Source organism: Lates calcarifer, linkage group LG12, assembly GCF_001640805.2.
Source record: "Lates calcarifer isolate ASB-BC8 linkage group LG12, TLL_Latcal_v3, whole genome shotgun sequence".
Lineage (NCBI taxonomy): Eukaryota > Metazoa > Chordata > Actinopteri > Centropomidae > Lates > Lates calcarifer.
This window is the reverse complement of record NC_066844.1, coordinates 11,533,796-11,556,267: the sequence shown is the minus strand read 5'-3', so window position 1 is coordinate 11,556,267 and position 22,472 is coordinate 11,533,796. Positions and strand designations below refer to the sequence as shown.

The window sequence follows — 22,472 nt, the reverse complement described above, 5'->3', positions numbered from 1 at the left end:
CGCCCCGCCCTGCACGCAGGAAATTAAGCCCTATTCGTTAGCGCTGCGCCGGTCGGCGTCCCGTCAGCACCGACTTGTGCGAAGTTCCGAGGCCGCGATCAATGTAGTTTGCGGCTTTATTATTATTATTATTATTATTAATATTATGATGATGATTATTAATATTGTTATTATTATTATTGTTTTACTTGATTAAATAGACTATTTCCAGGCTGACAGTAAAATCGACTTGCTGTTTGCATGCTGGTGGAGGGATGTAAAAGTGGTAGGTTTTGCCTGAATAAACCCAGAGATGAAAACATGCACGAATGAAAAATGCTGTCCAAGTGTGTGTGCACCTGTCTATACCTGTGGAGCAGACACATACAATACACAAACTCGCTGTGTATTCTTTTTCCTGAGCACCTAAATTTAGAGCAAGGTGGCTGAACGCATAGTGGAAGAGCTGAAGCTCTGAAAGAGTTAAACGGTTTTCCCATGTACGGAGCAGCTGGCAGGGGGTTAGTTAGGTTGCTGCTGCCCAGAGCTTGTGGACGCGGCGACGGCGGCATACAGCAGCGAAACAAACCCGTGGAACTTAACAGCATAGCTGCTACTACTATACGGCACATCAGAATGTCGGAGCGAATGAGCATCTCTGGATTTGACAGCGCTCAGTGCTACTACCACTGAGGGTGTGTGTGAGAGGGCTGCTTTCCTGCGTGTGTGGATATTGTCTTCATGGACGGACAACGGGGCTTTTACGAGATGGAGAACCCGACAGAGAACCCCAGTAAGGCGACGGAGTATCTAAAGGAGCTTAACAAGATCATCGAAACCCAGCAGGGGCTGCTGGAAAAGCAGAGAGTCCGAATTGAAGAGCTGGAACTCCAGGTGACGGATCTTTGTAAGGAAAACGCCTGTCTGCAAGATCAGCACCAGCGGCACCTGGCCACCTGCAGACTCCAGCAGGGGAACTACTCCGCCCTGGGAGCCATCGAGGAGAATGTCATGCAGGAAAAGTAAGTTTGATGTCAATCTGTGCTGCATGGTGTGGCTGAACAGGGCGCTGCCAAAGTTTATATTCCTCCTTTGTGCCACCAGAGTGTGGCGACTGGCGAGATCTCTGTGGTGAGCGGCTGTGTTTATCATCCCCGTCAGGTGAAACCACGCAACCAAACCAAATGGCCACTTCTCTGCCACTTTGTCATGGATCCGCTCTTCAATGATCCGTGTTATTTGTACATTGTCAGGGATTATTTCAGGCTCACACACAGGCTACGCACGCTTTACACGCGCATTGCGTAACATGGATTCCGATCTGCACACTGTGCAGTCTAACACCATAAACATTATATTCAGGATCGCACAAACTGTATCAGACAACCGGTGTAAAAGTCTGGATCAATGGGTGTGACTTTGTTTTTACCCTGCAAGGGGTGGAAGTTGTCTGTTGCGGCGTTGTCAGAAAACAATTTTATGCATACGAGGTATGGCTATTAAATAACGAGACTGTGCTTATGAGGATAAAACTAAGTGGTTCACAGTCACGCCGAGTGTTATATATTAACGGTTGGGTATTCAGGCACAATTGCTGTAAGTTTCAAATAAGTGACGTCTTTAGTTCACTGCTACCTACTGATTGTAGTGCACGTGGTTTTGCTAAGGCGAAAATTATTAGCTTAAAATTAGAGCAACGCATTAACTTGAAATTTTTGGTGAAATTGGAACAAAACAGCAGCCTTTTCCTACATTGTATGGGGAACACTGCATGTCACGTACACGTGTGTTTGAATGGCATTAAAGGTTTTGTGAAGGCATGAAAATTTGAACATGACGAAAGTGTGTCAAAGTTGTCCCAAAACTTCTGATTCCTAATCAAAAGGAAAAGCACTTTCTGGCCCAAAAACAAATCACAGTGCTTGATCATCCTCGCTATTCACCTGATCTAGCACTGTGTGACTTTTTCCTTTTTCCTAAGATCAAATCTGTGCTCAAAGGAACATGTTTTGAATCTATGTCAGAGGTTAAGAAAAGAACAACAAAGGTTCTGAGACAACTGTCCAAAGAAGAGCTACTGCACTGCTTTTATCAGTGGAAGACCCGAATGCAGCAGTGTGTTGATGCAGAAGGAGAGTATGATGAAAGAGAACCACTGCTTAGTTGAATTCTACCATAGAAAATTAGTCTTCTGTGACCTAGAAATTTTCTGAAGATAATGCCAGGGAATAATGATGGGATCTACAGTCAGTGTGTATGGTGTTGACTTTGACTTATTTTCCTCACCACCGTGGAGGGCTTTTCAATTGAAACAGTGTAGTTGGTTTGGAGAGCTGTCCAGTGCAACTATCAGAATGATTCAGAAATATTCCATCAAGGCCCACCAAACATTTAGGGCTTGTTGATAACCCATGGGTATATATAGCCATGCAAATTTGGAATACTTTAGCTTGAAAAGTGTAGTTTGTAATGCATTCAAGGAGCTTTATGAAGGTTTTGAGCCAGATGGTTTGCCCATAACTTTAGGCTACAGACTGCCTTTAACAAGCTCAAACTCTCTAGGTCACCACTTGCCACTGTAAATGCAGTGACTTGCTAATTTTTGATAAACATATTGCCTGTTTCTGAGCATTGTAAATTCATATGATATTAATATATTTTTAAAACTAAGGGGTGGTGTGGGTCATATAGATAAAATATGTATTTTGGTATGTGTAATTTTATATCAGAATATTGATTAGCGCTGATCCAAGACTGTAAACTGAGTCATTTTCATACACTCTCTGGTTCCAGTTTCTTTAATTTAGGGAAGTTGTGGCTCAGGAGTTAGAGTGGTTGAAGATTTGCATCTTTTCTCTGTTTTATACTGAGATCAGTCAATTGAATCTTAATGGTTTTAGACTGTTGGACAAATTAAATTTTCATGGCCATTTTCCAGTATTTTCTGACATTTTACAGATTAAACACAACAACCTCTGATGTAGCCCCAATTCCAGTAGATATCAATACCTCACCTTGGTCCAGGAATATGTACTGACTATCAGGATCATGCATGGTTATCGCCCAAATATCAAACTTTTCAGGGACTAAAATTATCTACTCATAAAATGTCTTAGAGGAGTAGTTTTGAAAATACAGACTCACGGGAAAGAATAAAATCTGCTATCTTAAAAAAATGATGTGAGGCAGCTACAAACTGAGTTATCTTTTCTATTAAAGTCAATACAAACCATGTAAATTCAAATATGGCACTGCACTGCTATTGAGCTGTCAGGCAGTGAGGAAGACATCCTGGGTGATTTTTGATTTGACATTGTTTATATTGACTTTAATGGAAAAACCCTTCTCTGTCAGAATGAATCATGTTGTTTGTTACTTTACTGTTGTTGAGATTTCTTACCATCTAGTGAGTTTGTATTGTCAAATGACAAATTATACAAATTAATGTTTTACTTAAATGTCTGAGTGATGGGAGATATCCAAGACGCATATTTTATGGTCCTGGATCTGAGCTAGATATTGACATACAATATAGTGGGACTAGGGCTGCATTTAAGGCTGTGTAAGATTTAGTGGCATCTAGCGGTGACAACACAAATCGCAGAGGGAATACCCATCCCTTCACCCCTCCCTTTCCAAGCATGCCGGGGAGTCTATGGTGGTTGTCAGGTGACAAAATGGCATCAACTATGGCATTGACTAGTCCAGGGGTGTCAAACTCAATTTCATCTTTCACCTCCTTCACCAGTCCAACCAAGCCATTTCTCTCACCACACATGGCAGGCACGCCATTGATAATAAGCCACACCAACTTCTAGCAGGGTAATTTCCTCTTACTTACGAACTACTCCACCTCACTGAAGATGTCCCTCTCTTTGTCGTCCTGTGCATGGCGGCCATATCCAAGAGCTCCACACTGACCGACAAGTCTGCTTTCACGCCTCTTAAAAACATGGCTAGATACACTGTATCAGTATTGTGAGTGCTTTTGTCATCGGCTCATGAAAAAGCCAGAGAAGCTCAGCTTCACAAAAAAGCTGCCTTTCACTGCTGCATCATTTTTTGCTGTAACTTTCTGCTGAGAAAGCAGGCTGATTTTTATTCTTGGACCTTCTGTTTGCTTTGTGGCTAAGGTTAGCATGCTTAGCTCTGTGCTTGGTGTCTAAGTGATGACGTAAATTGCATTCCTTGGGCACTGTTGCTACCTCGTAGCAAAGAAGACATACTGGCTTGTCTCCATTAAGCACAAAAAAGCATTTGCTTTCCCATCTCTCATTAAACTGCCTGCCCTCTGCATAAAAACTTTTTTCCTTGGGCATTTTTGGGACTATTTACTTTTTTAACCCAACTCCATCACGAACTAAAAAAAACACTGTAGGAAATGGCTGATATTGAGACACTGCCATCCAGTGGCTAGAAGCTTTCATTGCACAGGTAACAAAATCAAGATCCATTCACTGTATTTTACAATAATCACAGTCTTTGAAAGCTCTCACAGACCACATAAAATTAAGTGGTGGACCTGAATTGGCCAGCAGGCCTTGAGTTTGACATGTCTGGACTAGTCTATCAAGTGAAGAAGTTTGTTAATATAACTATATTTAATTAAATGTTATATTTTATGTCAGTTTGTAAAACTGTAGGTAATAGCTGTAGCTGAGCCATTGTTTGGTTTGGTTCATTCATTCTGAGCTACTTCAGAAACATGGCAGTGCAACTTGGCAGACTCCATGGAGAAGGACCCACTCTCTATGTACATATAAATGGCTTATTCTAACACAATGAGTATTAGTGATAATACACCAATAAAAACATGCATATTCCATTTCTGCCAAATGATCACTGTAAATGTTACACACTGGTTCTTTAAGGATTCTTTTCATTACAGACTAATCTGTTGATTTTTGGTTAGTGTGTAAGATACTGATTGAAATTTCCCAGGATTCAAGGGGACTTCATGATGATATAAGAAAAACAGAGAATTTTTGATGAATTACTAACAATTAATCTATTATCAAAATTGATGGCAGTTATTTTCTGTTAATCTGCTGTCACAGCAATAACTTTGATAGAGAAGATTTCCTGGAAACCCATTTGAGAAACTATAAAAAAAATTAAATTGTCATATGGGAATGGATTTACAGTGAATTAAATATGTTAAAGGTGTACTCTAGTGATTTACAACACTTTCACACCTACCATGTTTGGTCTGGACCTTCTGACTTTACAGTTTGGTCCGAACCATAGTTGCAGATGTAAAAGGTGCCTTGTATTAAAATTTGTTGCAACCATAAGAATTATCTTGGTCCAATCAAACTGAACCATGGTTTGTTTTGTTTGCAGTTTGTGAACAATTTTTTTAGATGATTTGGACTTTTGGAGAAATTTCAGAGAGTTGATGCAGGGTCCTCACCTATCTTACAACAGGAGAAGAAAAATAAAAAGGAGACAAAATATTTAATTGTAATTTGATCTGATGACAAAATCAAATGTCAGGTTGAATAAATGCATATAAAATTTAAAGTTCACAAGTTATTGTCTGAAAAGATGAGTTGGACTGACAACACATGCCTGTCTATGAACCAATCAATGTCAGGTATAGGAAGATCAAGCACACAGAGGTGATGACAACAGGATGTATATTATGCAAAATTCATCTGTGTGCCTGAAAAATTACAGTGTAAAACCAAAACAAACCAGATCATCTGAAAGACCTTGGTCCACTGTGAAAACATCTTCAGTACTGCACTTCCATATAGCTAGTAGACTGAATAAAAAATGTTCAAAATTGAAGCAGCAGAACCTGAGATGTCCTGCCTTTTAGTCTAGTATGGATCAGATTTCAAAATTTTGGATCCTACTTTTCCCATAAGGAAAGTGGACAGAATCTTAATTAGACCCTTGTATCTTCATGAATGGTGACATCTTACAAACCCCACTGCTACAATTCATAACACTGATTTTCTCTTAAGTTGAGAAAACCCTGATGCCATCGCTACGACATCATGAAGATTTTTTCAAACTTTGGGAAACTCCCTGCAGAGCTACAGATGACATTACAGAAGTTACTGTGTTCACAAGCTGAGTGGTGCTTTTCATGATGAACATGATGTGTAAAATCAGTGGAGTCACCTTTAAAAACAAAAGCACTTCATCACAAAATGATATAAAACCAGGAAATCCAGTGTTGCCATAAAACTGTCTTGCTCATTGATTCTTAACATTGCCTGCAGTGGACAATGTAACCAGAGATATTAGAGGGATAAACAATGATGTTTAACAAATTCATATTGTCCAACTTGTATACCCATGCAATGCTATTTTCATGATAGTTTCCCTTGCTCCCTGCTTCCCCGCCTCTCAGTGTGAAATTGCATCTCTGGTGATGAATGATTAGCTCTACAGTCAGCTCTAACAGATATTTTGATGATCCCAGCACAAGTTCAGATGCCACCAGTTATGCTGCTGCTTCTGCTGAAAATACTGCATTCACGATATGTACTTTTGCTTGCAAAAGCTGCATCTACAGCAAAAGCCTGTGCTGAGTACAGTACTGTAAGGCCTTTGTAACCTATGACATCATTATCATATTTGCTCACTCATCATTTGTACAAGGCTATAAATAGTTATCAGTGCGGGGCAGAGGGTTTGAGCTTGTCTCTCTGGATTTTCCATCCTACTTTGGCCTTTTAACACCTGACTGGAAAAGGCACAAAGATTTGTTTGAATTCTCTACACATATGGTCAAAATATTTTAGTGTAAAGCACTTGCTCTGCACACACACAGCTGAGAGGGAGTCCTGTCTCCTGTATTCAGTCAGCAGCCAAGTCAGCTGTTCTTTTTGTGCTGACCGCTGTCAGCACACAGTCCTGGCCTTGACTGGAGGGGCAGTGGGGGAGCTCTGTTCCTCCCAGCCACTCATGCATACACATGCATGCACACACACATGCACTCACTCACAGTATAATGTTGTGCAACAGAGGTCACCCTGTTATTCCAGGTAATCAGTGAAGTGAGTGAAAGAAGGCTACTCAGAGATTTAAGTAGATTTCAGGGTAGTATTTCTGTTGTTCCCACCACATTCAGCTTTATGAGCTAATCCACTTTGGTAGGGCTGCTGTTTTCTGTTTATTTTGTGCTTTATTTGGCTGTTTAAGTTCACAACTCACACAAAGTCATGCAGCTTTTAACAAAGTCAGACTGTATGTGTGCTGGCAGATCTATGGCCAGGAACAATGTAGTACAAAAGATTCCTTAGACAGTTTGATTTGCAGATATTTGCATCTTTACTGCACAAGTTTACTAAAGGAGGTAGGAAGTAGAAAGTTCAAGACTTGAACGGTGCACACATGTAACAAGAGCTGTTTAACTCATCTTCTACAACTTATCAATCACAGCTCAGATCTGGGCAGTAGCTTTGCAGTAAGGGGGGTAGAGTGTATGACACAAATTTTTGGTCAAGCTGGTGCAAATGTGAATCATTTTACATCCAGATGCTGTTCAGCTAGCAAGAAAATCAGAATTCTCATTTTGTTTCATGTCACTGATTCATTATCAGTGATTCATTATCAGTGACATTATCGTCTTGTTAGCAAATTTAAATGAACTTATTTCTTGGAAAGGGGGTTATTTTGTTTTGCTGTTCCCAAGTCAGTAACCAGTGGTATATCGGTCCTGCTGATATCATATTCAGTGGACACAGTTAACATTTTTCACAATGATCAAAAAAATATTAAGTTTTGATATTTCTGAAAGGCCACTTACAGCAATTTTATAGCAAGCTGTGTTGAACGGTAATCGCCACTTGACATATGCATTGCATTTCATAAATATTGTGTCTAGCTAGTTATATAGGAAGATGAGGTTCCCATTCTTAACTCTGCCTACTAAGCTCTGATTGGTTCACTGTTTTTCCAAACAAACCAGACCCTGTGAAAAAAAACCTGTGACGTGGCCCACCTTCCTATCATTGACAAGATACTGGAACTTACTCAGAAAAAGTCTGGTGGGGCAAGAAACATGAGCGATCAGACAATCAGAGTGGCTGTAAATCAATGCTCAGGTAAATCTGACTTTTTTGGAAGAGTAAATGAAGGTAAAATGATTCAACTTACTTACTAGTTGTTCATGCACACAACTTTCCTCATTACATTTTGGATGATTTCACTTTTGGTCTTACTTCCAAATAAAGTTGCTATACAATTTAGCTAAACTATTGTGTTATTTACAGTGTGTCTTATTAACTGACTGGAGCATCTATTTAAATAATTGATTCTTTCAATAAAAATACCAGCAACCCCCTGGATCCAGCTTTTCAAATGTGAGGCTTGGTTGCCTTTGCTGCTTTATATTATGCATACCATGTGGGCCTATGTGCCCTGAGCGGCTGGACCCTGGTTCAACTCCCGATCCGATCAGATCTTTGCTGCATGTCATTCTCCTACTCTCTCTCCCTATTTCCTGCCTCTCTCCACTGTCCTGTCTAATAAAGGTGAAAAGCCCAAACACGATAATGAAAAACAAAAAAAACAAAAAAACAAAACAAGATATCAGAGGTAAGTTTTGGCTGTGGTAAAATGTGATAGAAATGTTTTCATTACTTTTTGACATTTTTGACAAAAGGCTAAATCAGTTAACTGAGAAAAATATTGGAATTAATGAAAATACTATAAGTTGTAGCCCCTAAATCTGAGAGCTTGTGCTTCCTGCCCCATCACACTTTGTCGTAGTGATGTCAGTAAATGGACTGTACTTATATAGTGCTTTTCTAGTCGGATCGACCACTCAAAGCACTTCACAGTCGGGGATCGAACCACTGAGCCTCAGCCAACACAGTGTGATCACACATTGCTGCAGGTACTTAAATGAGTGCAGTCTTAACCAAGAGAAATAACCAATTAATCCAAAACTGCCCCAATGATTCTGCCCTGTGGAGGAGCCTCTAGTTTTTGTAGAAATGTTTGTTCTTAGTAGTCTTTTTTGTCAACCTTTATTCATCTGTGTGAGGACAGAACGCTGTTTTCCTGTGATACCTTATAGATCATAAAATGACCTTTGGAGCATATACAGTAGCTGTTGTGAAGCATCAAAGCTAAATTTAGTAAAATAACCTTTGCACTTCTTGCTCAGAATGCTCTCCATCACATAGAGACATACAGTAGAATGAAAACCCATGTATGTCCTCAACGCATTCCAAGACCTGCTTCTCTGAGAATATTTATTTCAGATGTGGATTCATGGCTTCATCAGTTCATTGTGTAGGTACATGTATGTGTTCAGGAGAACATAACAGTCAAAAAAGTGAATGCTGCCAGAGGACATATGAAAATTTGTCAGGAATATAACAGTTTTGACATTGTGAGTAAGCACATACGCCACAGCAGCTGTTGGCAAGCTGTGAAATATATGCTGTTTTTGATGCATTTAAAGCCAAAGCAGAAATCAATTTCACACACACAACACTGTAGATTTTGAAGCCTGAGCGTGGTCATGATAGACTGCCATTTGAATATAGAAGATGAGAAGAATAAATAACAGAGAATTAAATATTTATTAAGGAGATAAAAGAGATCTGCTATTTTATATGATTCTGTCAATTTTTATACTCAATCTGTATCTTCTCAATCTGTTCACTACACTGTATATTGTTTCTTGTTTCTGTATTTTTGAGAGTTTATGTAGCTTGCAAGGGAGTTTTATCACACAATCAGGACAGGTGGAGAAAGGCACATTCTAATGAGAAACTGATGTATTGCCAAATCCAAAGTGAAACACTAACAACTCCATCAACCCACCCACTGTTGTATTAACCGAAAGCTGAATAAAACAATTTAATTGTTTAACTGTATTAAGCCTTTTCTTATGAGGTTGCTTTGAGTTTGGCCCCTGGTGTAAGATCATGAAGAGATTTAAAACTTAATTAATCTCCAAATTAGCAGGAAATAATTTATTCATTCATAATGACTTAAGTGTTCTATTGCCAATCTGATATGATTTCCAATTAAAAGCATATTTTTTTGTTTCATAATGACAATAACAGCAGTATAATGTCATATTTTCTTGCAGTGTTCCTTGCACTGTTATACCTCCACATCCACATGTCAGCAATTAGTTTGACAGTGCAATATAGATCTTTTTGAGTTGCAAATGCATTGAAATTGTAGTATTCTATAGCTGTATATGTTACAAAGCATGACATGCACTGGGGCAGAGGGTTTGTCAAGTGTGTTGATGTAGGGTTAGTAATTTATTTTCACTGTGTCATGTACATACAAGTGCTCATCTCACATGGACTTAAAAATACAGCTGCAGCGGTCAAATGCTTGTGGGTCATGGACATAACATGAACATTACCTAAATCCTGCCACATAAAGTTCCCTTCCTATAATGTAATTCATGATTTTTATAACCATCCAACTGCCTAAGAGATGATATAATGAACAATAAAACATGAAATAGATTTAGCCTTCAGTCTCATCTAAATGTGTGTACACAGAGATCTTTTGATTTTTAGTTTCTAAATTTCTAGTTAACAAGTGGTTCAACACCCATGGCAGGCAAATAGTAAGCAATGCATCAAACCTGGCCCTTCAACAAAAATATTTGCCCTCTCCTCCCTTTTATACTTTGCACACACAAACCTACTTTAAATATTTGGCTGGTGTCAGTCCCAATAAGTGAGATTCCATAACATTTAATGACAATAAATGATTTGCATCTCAAACACAAATGAGTGGCACTCTAATAGACACGCTGATAAAAATGTTTTTCCAAAGGCAACATTAAGAACAACAGTATTTGCATTTAGCCATAAATGAAACGGGCCACTTTTATTGAGTGCATGTACTCTATCAACTGCATTTCAGATTTTGTAGTGCCGTGTAGCTGTGTTTGTATTTGGGATGTGTAATATTTGTAACATTTGAAAACAAGTGAAACTGCACACTGGTTGAATTAATGAGGGCTTAGGAACTTTTCCTGTCTTCATAAGAATTCATGATAACATGTAAATAAATTGTAACCTTTTCTTTGAAATATTATATCCAATTCCTCTGAGAATGGACGACTGTGTTGAGTTGTGCTTATCACTAACCTTGTGTTAGAGTAGAACACTACAGAATTAATACAAAATTATTGTTGAAATGCAGAACAAAAACTTAAAAGTTGAAAGTCAAAAGTAATTGCTGAAGCAATGCTTAAAATAGCAGAATAGCAGAAAAACAGTTAAATGCAGAGGAAAAATTTGGAACTGAAAGGTCAAACAAAAGCTGAAGCATTCATTTGAATAGCAAAATTGTAGACGAAGTTGAACATTTTAAAAAACATAAAGAGTTGAAGAAAGTTGAATAAGCATAAATGTAAAGAGGTTAAAAGTTTAAACCTTTTGATAGTTGAATGGTTTCTGTAGCAGAAAATATGGAGGAGTAGTTACAACCCAAACAGGGGTGGAAGCAGAAAGGAAAAACAGCTAAATGCAGAATCAAAAGTTGGAACTCAAAATGGAAAACTGTAGATGGGAGCTTAAATACCTTAGATTGAAAAGCAGAGAGCAACAGACATGTTGTAAAATCAGCTCAAAGGCAAATAATACACAGCCAAAGCTGGACGTTGAAATACAAAGCCTTAGAATACAGAGCAAGAAGAAATTCTTTGTATTGATATCAGAGAGATGACCTGAAGGAGTTTGAACTTCCTAACAGTTAAAATTGAGGGAATTTGGTCTCAGTCTTGTGTGTGTGTGTGTGTGTGTGTGTGTGTGTGTGTGTGTGTGAGAGAGAGAGAGAGAGAGAGAGAGAGGAGGTGAGCAACTACTAGCGCCAGTAGACTTTACTGAAGATGTAGATGTGTCATTTGTGTAGATTAATTGAAATATGACTGTAGTGTTGCAGTTTAAAAACTGGATGTGTTTGTGTACTCAGTCAAGAGGAGCTGAGATGGTTTTACATTGCACTCTATGTAGTAGTTGAGGGCTCCTCTCAGTGGTGAAAGGGTGCTACTTTAAAATTTGTAAATCCAGTGGCTTAGGGAGTCACTCTGTGTGACTCAAAAATGACCAATATGTTATGTAGTATGTAGTATATGGTATGTAGTCTACAGTTACAACAGCCTGTCACATTATATGGTCTTTCTGAGCAGTTTAGAGATGCAGCGTAAATTACCATGGCAACAGACCTCAGGTAAAACCTATCCACCTTTCATAGTACAGGTTAATCAGGAAGTTACACCTGACGTCACTAAGTTACTCCTACCCTGTTAAGCCAGTAACCTCACTTAATAGTACAGGCCTCAGGCCGTGTGTGTGTGTGTGTGTGTGTGTGTGTGTGTAAACAGCACAGAGAGCAGAGGACGTCCAAATGTCCATCACCTGTGTACAGGCAGCTGCAGTAAGCTGGCCCTCATTCAGAGTTACACAATACTGAGAGGTGGCTCAACCCACCTCTGGAACTTGTGCTATTGATTAAAAAACCATAGCTGCTATCAATGAACTCAGGTGACGACCAGTGCCATGAGACTTTACTGAACACAGACATGTTTCATTTGTGTAGATAAAGTGAAAAATGACATTAGTATGGCAGTTTAAAAACTGGTCTGGTTTGGGTGTTGACTGAAGAAGAGCCAGTCAACAATATGGAGATCAATGAAGCAGTTGAGGGCTCCTCTTGGTGATCAGATGCTGCTACCACAAAAACCGTAAATCCTATGGCTTAGGGAGTCACACTGTGTGACAAAGCACAAAATTATCTACAAAAATTATCTACAATTTGAGGTAGAGAAGTGAAAGGTGTGGGCATGAGAGGAAAATTAAAGCACAAATATTTCAGAAAAAGTTGAAGGGCTGAAGGCTGTGTGACATCACCCACTCTAGCCAGTGCAGTACACACTCACTATAAACTCAGAAACTGCCAGAAATGAGCATGAAATATAAACTGCTGTCATTCAAAAACTGTACAAGATATCAAAAAGTTGCAAGTTTAAGAGCTGAACTTCTTGAGACCAGTTTAAAGTTTAAATGAAGTTTCTAGGTGAAAATATGCTGAAGTAGTAAAGGTTTAAAGAGGTTGAAGTTTTGGAGGATTTGAACATTCCGTCCATTCATTTGAATGAGAAGAAATTTGCAGAAAAAGCTAAATATTGCAAAAATTATAAACAGTACAAAAAAGTTGAATGCAAGCAGAACTGTTATTAGAACACTAATAATAAAGATTAGAAGAACTATAGTGTGAATGCTAAAAACATGCCTATAATTTCCCAGAGTCCAGTGTGGTATTTTATCTGACCATCAGTCCCAAGGATGTTTAGTTATATCTGACACTGCATAACAAAGAAAAGTGGCTCCATTGAGAAACTGAAATTAGATAATAACACTAGATAACTGTTATAAGCTCTAGCAAGTAACATTACTTTTCTCTTGGTTTGTAGACTTGTGTAGTGTGTTATACAGTATGAGCAAAGCAGGTTTGACTGTGCAGAAAGGGTGATTAAAATGTTATGTCAGAGGTAATGCAACATACAGGTTTAATAAAACTGTATAGTTTCTTCCTGTTTAATGTGGCATTTGAATATAAAACCTTTGAAAATGATCTACTTACAACAACAGGGATGACAGCATATAAATTTGTTAGTGTGTTGTGTGTTTCTAAATATAATAACCCATTTAGTCAATGCTTTATCTGTGTTTTCTTATTCAGGGTCACTGGTGTTTATCACTGCAGTTGTTGTTCAGAACCAGTGTTAGAAATTGTTGTTGTGTATGCTGTGATGTTATCAAAACAGGGATTTCAAAAAACTGAATGGACAGATGGACAGAGGAGAAGAAATTGTGGAGAAGAAATGGTTTGAGAAGATTTTATGTATCATTCATACTTTTTGCCATGAAATTAGAATCAGTTGGGAGCATAGTAAATATAAGCTGACTACAGCTGCCGTCCTCAGTGAGGAAATAAGCTACAAACCTTTCAGATCCTACAGACAGAGTGTTTAAGACTTTTTACTTAAATATTCCATTACCCTCAAATAATTTCTGTATTCTTGTTGAGGCCTAACAAGATTTCCTTGTCAGTAAATAATGTTGATCATTTAGGAACAATATCTGTAAAGCTGTGTAGACACTGTACATATTAAGTTAGAATGACTGTGTAGGTCCTCAGTCATCCAGGTCATGGTAGTCTTAACGTCTTAAAGTCTTAGAGTTTAAAGCAACTGGACTTATTTTAGTTTTCTTGAAGGCATTTCACCTGTCTGAAAGGCTTCATCAGTTTCATGGGACTCGTTAGTGGGTTGCTTACAACATCAACTATCAGCCACCTATAACGCCATCTTGAGATCCTTACCCAGGCAATTTAAGCCCCATTCACACCTCAATTAATGTGATCCTAACATTTGCATGATGGGAAAACGACCTACTAATGAGTCTCACCATGGCCCATATGAAAAGATGTCCAGTTGCTTTCAGCTGTACTTAAGATTAAGTTAGATTTTAACCCCAAATGATCATCCTGGGCTAATATTTGAATTAGGCCGAATTTCTGTTGCACTTTTAGAGGGGTCAAAATGCCTGATTAATCACCTGAAAGATCAATGCTATGGCTCCATGTGAGTTGGTCAGAAGGTCATTTTGTTCAGTTGTTTTGCAGTGTATGAGCAGTTCCACAGTCCAAATTGCCAAATGATTTTAATGTTTTTGAAACTGTAGTCTTGACTTTCATGGATTTAAACTGAACTTGTCTACAGAACAGACAGATCATATTGTCTGTATCCATTAATTCATCATCTTTTTTGTCTTCTTACTTTCAATTCATAGTAGATTTGCACAAAGTAATGCTGCCTTTCTCTTTTAGTCAACATTACTGGTGATATTTAGAGGAGAACTTAGAGGACCAAACCAAGTGGGGATTAGTACCAGGGTCACTTACGTAACCAGTGGTATATGCTACTAATTATGGATAACCATCCAAACAAGGTGGCAAATACATCCATTCCTCCATGGCCACTTTCTTAAACTGATATCTAAAGCTGTCTACTGCAGCCATGTCAGAAATCCACAGCATATCTGGAAGTAACACTGAAATGCCAACTTTGGAACAAAAAGGGGGTGGTTTAGGCAAGAACATGCAATATCACAGACACAGACTGATGATGTGTATGTATTTGTATCTATAGTATCTTGTAGATAATGACTGCAAATAGCATACATTGCAGAATATAACATTATTGATATTCATCCAACCAGATGACATCATTTGAGCTCCCTTGGCATTGTCCATTTGAAAGCAGATGATAACATTTTTCTCTAGGATTTTATTAGGTGTATAAATGGAGGCCATCTATCATAAGCTGAAGTCCTATCTGTTAGACTGCCCTGACTGCTGCTCATCCATTATATCATAGCAGACCTAAAGGCTCATTGTGGAACAACCTGGAATTGCAATTCCGTCTGCTGCCTTGTCAGTTATCAGGAAGGAAGATGTGTGCCAGTGTACATATAGTTTCATATTTGAACAGATATTATAGTAGAAAAAATGAAAGTTGAATGTACCGGTTGGGATTTACAGTATTCTGAATCATGTGTGTAGTCATTAACATGAAAATTGCTGCAGGGGAGATTTTATGGAGGACATAATATGCACACATGATAAACACATCATATTGCTACATGGAAATATTGCTACATGGTGATGATTGCATGTTGAGTCTTAACATGGACATAAGCAGATTTTTACTTAATTCTCCTCTGAGAGAAACAAGCACTTTTATTTGTGTTTTGAATTTGGACTAAGTGGACAACTTTTCAAATGAACAGTCTGTTTTCTCTCACAGTGTAAATTAGCCTTCAGGTGCTTTTGGCTGTCACAACACCCTCATCTTGCACACTGTAGTGGTCCCTTCCATTGACTGCAGATGCACTGTATTTGGGCAACCTGCTTACTAAGCTTATTGAGATCCGCTCACAATGCAGGCAAAAATTAAGAAGACAAGAATACTGATTGTTAAAATAATGTATTGGACACAGACAGCATGACAAAATGAGGTGGAAATAGGGTGTCTAAAGTACATATTTGTAGGAATTGTTTTTTAAAGTTGCAGGCCAAAATACACTGTAATGAAGATATTTAACCAAGTCTGACATGAAACTGTGACAGAGAAGAAGCAGAATGAAATATTATATTTATAAAAATTTGTGCCACTGTCACAGAATTTTATTTATAGTAGAGGAACCAAATCTATAGATAATTTGTTCAATTCCTCTGTGTCATGAAGATTTCATCTTAAAATTTCAGTCATTGTGTTTTGGAGGTTTGACCAAAATCAGTTGTCATTTGTCATTTGTCAAAAACAGTTAATATTTACCCACTTGAAGAAAGTTGCCATATACCAAGGTCTGTGAGTCTTATAAATGGCATGTCTTAGGGCTGCATGATTCTGGGAAAAATCTTTTTTGCTTAGAATTGAGATCACAATTCTCTCACAAGTTTTTAAATATGTATTTTGCATTTATTTACCAGATACACAAGAAACAATCAGAAAATATAATGGTGCCTGATATAGGTCAGGCCATATTTTTGGGTAAGTGGTAGGTGATTGAGTCTGTAATTTCCTGGTGCCTATGGGAGCTTGACAGGTCTGGTGATAAACTATGTAAGATTCTAAGGCTGCCCCTTAAATGTCAACTATTCAATGCATCAGTCAGGAAGAACCTGATTCGTCACACAGAATGTCAATGGATTAGTGGTTACACTTTTTTTTAGCTGCCTCACAGTTCACACACAGAGCACTGCAGGAGCAACAGAGTGACAGGCTGTAAAACTTTACAACCAGATCCTGTCTTAAAATGACCAAACCACAAAACTAACTGTAGTGTTAGATACTTGAAAACATGAAAACAGAGAGCAGAGCGACAGTGCGATGCAGGCAGTGTGACTCACTCTGATTCTTTCCGCTCCAGTGTCAGGTGAGTTCTACTTGCTGAGAGCTGTATGTGCATTGTGTGAATGCTGAGCAGCTAAAGCACAAAGTATAATGTTAAAACCGGCTGACAATGTCATAACTGAGCTATGACCAAGACTCCAACTTTATGTCTGCAGTGTTTCTGCTACATACATTTTGTTATAGTGTCCCACTCCAGGAAAATTAGTGCTGCTGCTGCAATATTATTATAAAGAGAAGATGCTAGAATGAGCTAGCTAATCTTTTTTTTGGCATGAGCCCAGTAGGGCGGTTCTTATCACCATCAGCAGGGGGTTTTCTTCTGAACTGGACACAACTTCTGGCCTCACATTGTCATTAGGCGGAGTCAGTCACTCTCTCGCTTGGTTTATTTCTGAATCATGTGGTGTAATGGTGCATTGTCATTTGCTGAGGGAGAATATAGGAGCACTTGTTTTGATGCAGTGAGCATCCCTGATGAAAATGCTGTAGCATCATTGTTATTTAGAAATGAGATCACATAGAGCTCTGAATCGTGATCATGATTTTAATACAATTCATCATGCAGTCCTAACATGTCTTGAAGAATATTGAATATTTGTCCTTTAGTCTGTATAAACTGTGTGTGTTACTGTTATTGCCTTCTTTTCCTTTCTACCTTAGTTTGTCCTGATTATCACAAATTTGTACTTCACTCATACATTTTTATAGATTAAGTTTGTTGTTTTACTGTCTTGGTCAGGGGTGACTTCTGTAATCTTCATGAAACCCAACCACCCAGGAATGCTGTTATCTTGTGAAGCCACATGGTGGGATTTGAAGAGAAATGAAAAAACTACAAATACTCTCACGACTCTTTCTTTTTAAAGTGAAATGTTGACTATATATATATATATATATATATATATATATATATATATATATATATATATATATATATATATTTATGAGGGATCTGTTACCTGCTTATGAAGTGAATGCTTTGCAAGTGTTATTCATAGCTAAAATGTTCCAAATATTTGTGATATCTACACAGTTTGTGCTTAAGGCCAAAGCTACCCTTGAGGCCATGTAACCAGTATGGATGTATTGACAACACAGAGAGATGAGTTCCATTTCATTTCACACCATCCAGCAGACTGAAAACCAGGGCTGCACCAGAGGCAAAGATTTTCCACTCAGCTTATATTGGCTCTATCAGAGGTTGAATATTTGGTAAAGGCAGGCTGAAATGACATTGGGTTCTTTAAGTCTCTGGGTATAAAATATAAATAAATAATTTTTAGATGTAGAACTAGATATTGATCTTCTGTGCTACACTGACCAAGCTCTTTATACTTAAAAGTTAAATGTTTTGGTGAGATTCTTGTTGCTTACTTATTTTTTGTTATCCGATATGTCTTGATTTTAGTCCTCACTCCATATTAGAGACAGGCATATATTTCTGATTTATATGCATATATTATCATATTCTATTATGGGGCTCCTGTTTGAATTTGCTGTTGATGCCATTTGTTGTTAGGATAATGTACATTTCGTATATTTATTATGACATCAGAGTTATGTCACACACTTCCCACTGCTCCCCACTTCCACTCTATAGCAGTGATTCATAAATTTGATCAATCTAGCTTCCCATAATATCAGGACCTGCATCACCTTTTTTAATACTGATACCACTTCTTTTATTTTATTCTTTTTTTCACAATCTTTTATTCAGCTCATGTAAAAGGTAGGGGTGAGCTATGCATCATGATGTATAAGATGAATGCATTATTAACTGGGTATTTCTGAATGCATTTCCCTAATTAGGCATTAAGCATTTAATTTTACAATTCTCTGTTAGTCTCTGAGTCAGATTCGTGTTAAAACATGACTCATTTTAATGCAAAATGCAGAAACAAATGTTTTCCTGTGCAAATTGTCAGAACTAATGAGATGATAATTGCATGCAGCTAACAGCAACTGAAAAGTAAATCGTGCAAGTACAGAATGCTAGTGTCAATCCTTGATACTAGTATCAGTACCCAGAGCAGAGCACTGGTGGCATGTCCATAATGAGAAGGTAGTATTGGACATATGGTGCTGTGAGAGGGGTATTCCATCTGAGTGAAATTCTAGTTCTGATGCAGTGGGCAAGGAGGTCAGAAATGAGGGGCAGTCTTTTTGGCATGGCACATGGTTCAGCCTTACAGAGGCTTTTGATTAACATGCAGATGTGTGAGTGAAACATGGCTCCTGTGGACAATTTAACAAGGAAGTTAATTCTGTTAATGTAGACCTAGATGGTGGAAGATTAATCTTAAGGATGGAATGGGCAAATGTGATGAAGCTGGAAAGGGTCAGAACATCAAGTGAAGGGAATGAAGGCTGCGTGTTACATGGAAAGCTTTGAAATAATTCCATCCTGTCATATAAGATGAAAGTTCGGGGATGGGACGGAAGCAGCTATGGAAAGGAGGTAAGACAAGAAGGACTGACCTTGAGGGATAATGTGGATGGCATAGTTGAGGTGGTCGAGCAGTGAGAGTAGTTGGTGTTTGGTGCATCTGTGCGTTATAAGAAAATTTGAGATGAATAAAGAAATCAAATGGGTTTTCTCAGTGGGCATGGCTGCTTGGAATGAGATGAATTAACTAAGGATACCAAGAAATTCCAAAGAATTCCTGTGGTGATTTTTTAAAATGCTGATACACTGAGGCGGAATGACAGGAGATTGACATGCACAGGGAGCTGGTAGAGACAGACACAGCAATTAAAAACTATGGATTTGTCCTGGTAGAAAATACAAAATACAGAAACAAATCTGAGTTAATGTTGGCTAGTTCATTCTACCGTTTTCTCCCATTTTCTCTTCTTTCTCTCTCTCCTTTTCGGCTCAAATAATCAATAATATTGCGGCGGTGGCAATAATTTTCCTTCATTCTCTTCATACCTACCCAAAGGTTATGTCCGCAGGTGAGGGGGTTGGAGCCAAAATTGACTGCTAAATCAAGAATGTGAGTGTTGTAACAGTAGAGTAATTACTTTAGGTAAATACAGCAACAGAGGAAAGATGCTAGACTACTGTAACAAAATGGTTCATCATGGTACCCTGTTACATGAAAATACAGTGGTGTCTGTGACATATAATCAACTTATCATTTTTTTTTTCTGACTACTGTAGTGCTGAAAGAACAAATTATTTTATTAACTGAGTGACAGAATATTGATTAATCAGAGTTATTTGCCAAGATAAAGGCCAAACATTTTTTGTTCAAGCTCCTCAAATGTTATGATTTTCTGCATTACTTTATTTCATGTCAGTTTTAAGATGGAAATTAAATATATTTGTTTTTCAGTTATGTCTAACAACAAAAGCATCTTGAGGACCCTGCTTCTAAAAATAATAAAATGCTTACATTTCCACAACTAAATTTGAGGACAACAATTATAGTCTCAATAAAGACTTTGTTGCTGTGCCTAGTGTAGGACCAAAATCAAAGCCTTTGTCAAATACTGGCATTAACATTGACATGCATACCATAGAGTAGGTATGCGTGTCAGAAGAAGCTAGCTACATTTGTATCTTTGACACAAGATAGTTTTGACTGCAACTTTGACTGCCGACCTGGCCGCTTGCCTGCCAGGCTGATAATGGATCAGTAAACAAGATCCCTCTGGGTCTCTGATTCCTGGTCCAACAGAGGAGATACAGATCTAGCTGTATTTCGTAGGTGAAAAAAGGCGGTCTTGGTAATGTCTTTAATGTGCTAATCAAAAGAGAGAGCAGGGTCAAATGTGACACCCAGATTCTTGGCTGTCAATAACCAGCAATTCAGTTTTATCTGAGTTAAGAAGCAGGAAGTTTCGAGACATCCAGCTTTTCACAGAAGACAAAGAGACCTCTAATTCCCTAATTTGAGAGGCATTGTCAATTAATTCCATGACTCTGAATAATTTGGATAAGAGGAGAAATACAAAGAGAGAAAAGCAGGGGGCCAAGAACAGAACTCTGGGGTACTCCGTATTTCACAACAGAAAAGGCTGGTATAGTGTTATTACAAGAGACGCACTGAGTTCTGTCAGATAAGTAGGATTTTAACTAGCTGAGGGCCAGACCAGATTCCAAACCTATTTTCTAGTGGGTCCATGAGTATACAGTGATACAGTGTACAGCTACAGTAGTTTGCTATTAATATTAATAACACATTTACAGGTAGAGAATGCCTTCATTTTAAATTCTATTTAAAATTATTATTTCTCCTCATTATAACAACTTAGTAAATTAAGTGAAAGCGGCTCTGTATTTTCATGTACCACACATATTTAGATGTTCAGATTGTGAGCAGATCACAATAGTAGCTCATACCACAAACCACATTTAATTGAAAGATCATGATTTGTTGGGACTCCATTCAACTTCATGTCATTGAAAGTGCAAACAGTTACATTTGTTGTTTGTTTGACATAAATTCAATGTCTTCTTAACTTCAATGTGTTAAGAGAGAGAGAGATTGTGGAGCTTAGAAGTAACACATTCCTCTTATTACAAATTAAAAGTCAAATTCATAACTGATAAATTAATTTTCACAATTTTATACCTGAAGTTGTTTATTTGGCCTGGTATAACCACTAACTTATGGTTGTAAAGGTAGGCTAACATGAACAGACTTTAAATGCTTTGTAAGAATTACTGATCATATCTGTTATTGTGAAGCAACCTCAGAAAATGTAAAATCATTCTCATTTGTTGTAACTACAGACTACTTACGTTGTAAGTGAGGTAAAATGATCTACCTATATTAGAAATTTGGTAGAAGTTAGTCTAAATCTGTGTCTTGATGTTGTATATCTTTTTCTTTTTGTTAGGTAATCAGACATAAACTAGTTAGGCAAAGATCTTTGGGTGGTTACTTAAATTAGGGTGAACCTCAAATCTCAAACCCACATGAGCAGGGTTAAGTAATGCATGTTCTACTGTTGCCCTGCTACTGTCCTAAAACCAATTTATGACTGTGTACTCCAGAATATGTGGCACCAAATCAATCCTGAGTCATTGTTAGTCCTCATGATGAAGCATGTGACAGTTAAGCTAATGAAAAAAGCTTCTCTGCAAATTAATTACATAGAAAACTGACCTGCTCTTGCCCTGTATAAAGGTAATAGCCATTCATAACAGTGAAAATGCAGCTGACCATTTCAAACACTCTCTGCATGTCCAAGGACTCTCTCATTGATTAGAGATCCCTGGGTTGTCTTTTTCTCTCTCAAGACTGTCCAAGCTGCCTCTTAACAACAAGCTTCACTTTAGGATTATCTGAAATAGATTAAGCACTATCTACTTTTTTTAAACAAAGTGGAGCCAGGTTAGGAAGCATTTATAGCCCTTTCCTAAAATTCTTCAGTCGAATGCTAAATAGGAGCTGTCAGTAGAATGCTTGTTTTCATACTCTAAAGAGTTATAATTGGCATCTTCTAAAGCTCTCACTGATGCAGACTTTATTATAGCAAACATCTGCAGCTTAAACTACACCTATTTGCTCACATCCGCCATCCTGTCTTTGCCAGCTGCACCCTTACCTCCCTG

The 22,472-nt window shown here is 38.0% G+C and overlaps 1 protein-coding gene across 5 annotated transcripts in view; it reads left to right on the top strand.

The window, feature by feature from the left end:
* The window catches only part of LOC108872420 (IQ motif and SEC7 domain-containing protein 2), a 188,475-nt gene that overhangs the window by 91,050 nt on the left and 74,953 nt on the right, over nt 1–22,472 (top strand). For 3 of the 5 annotated variants that reach the window (XM_018660070.2, XM_051074809.1, XM_018660068.2), the window contains exon 1: nt 451–1,001. The exons of the other annotated variants lie outside the window; for them this stretch is intronic. In XM_018660070.2, coding sequence (XP_018515586.1) covers nt 721–1,001 — 281 coding nt within the window. In that variant the 5' untranslated portion in view covers nt 451–720. Of the gene's footprint in view, nt 1–450; nt 1,002–22,472 lie in introns of those variants that run through there. 5 annotated transcript variants of the gene reach the window in all.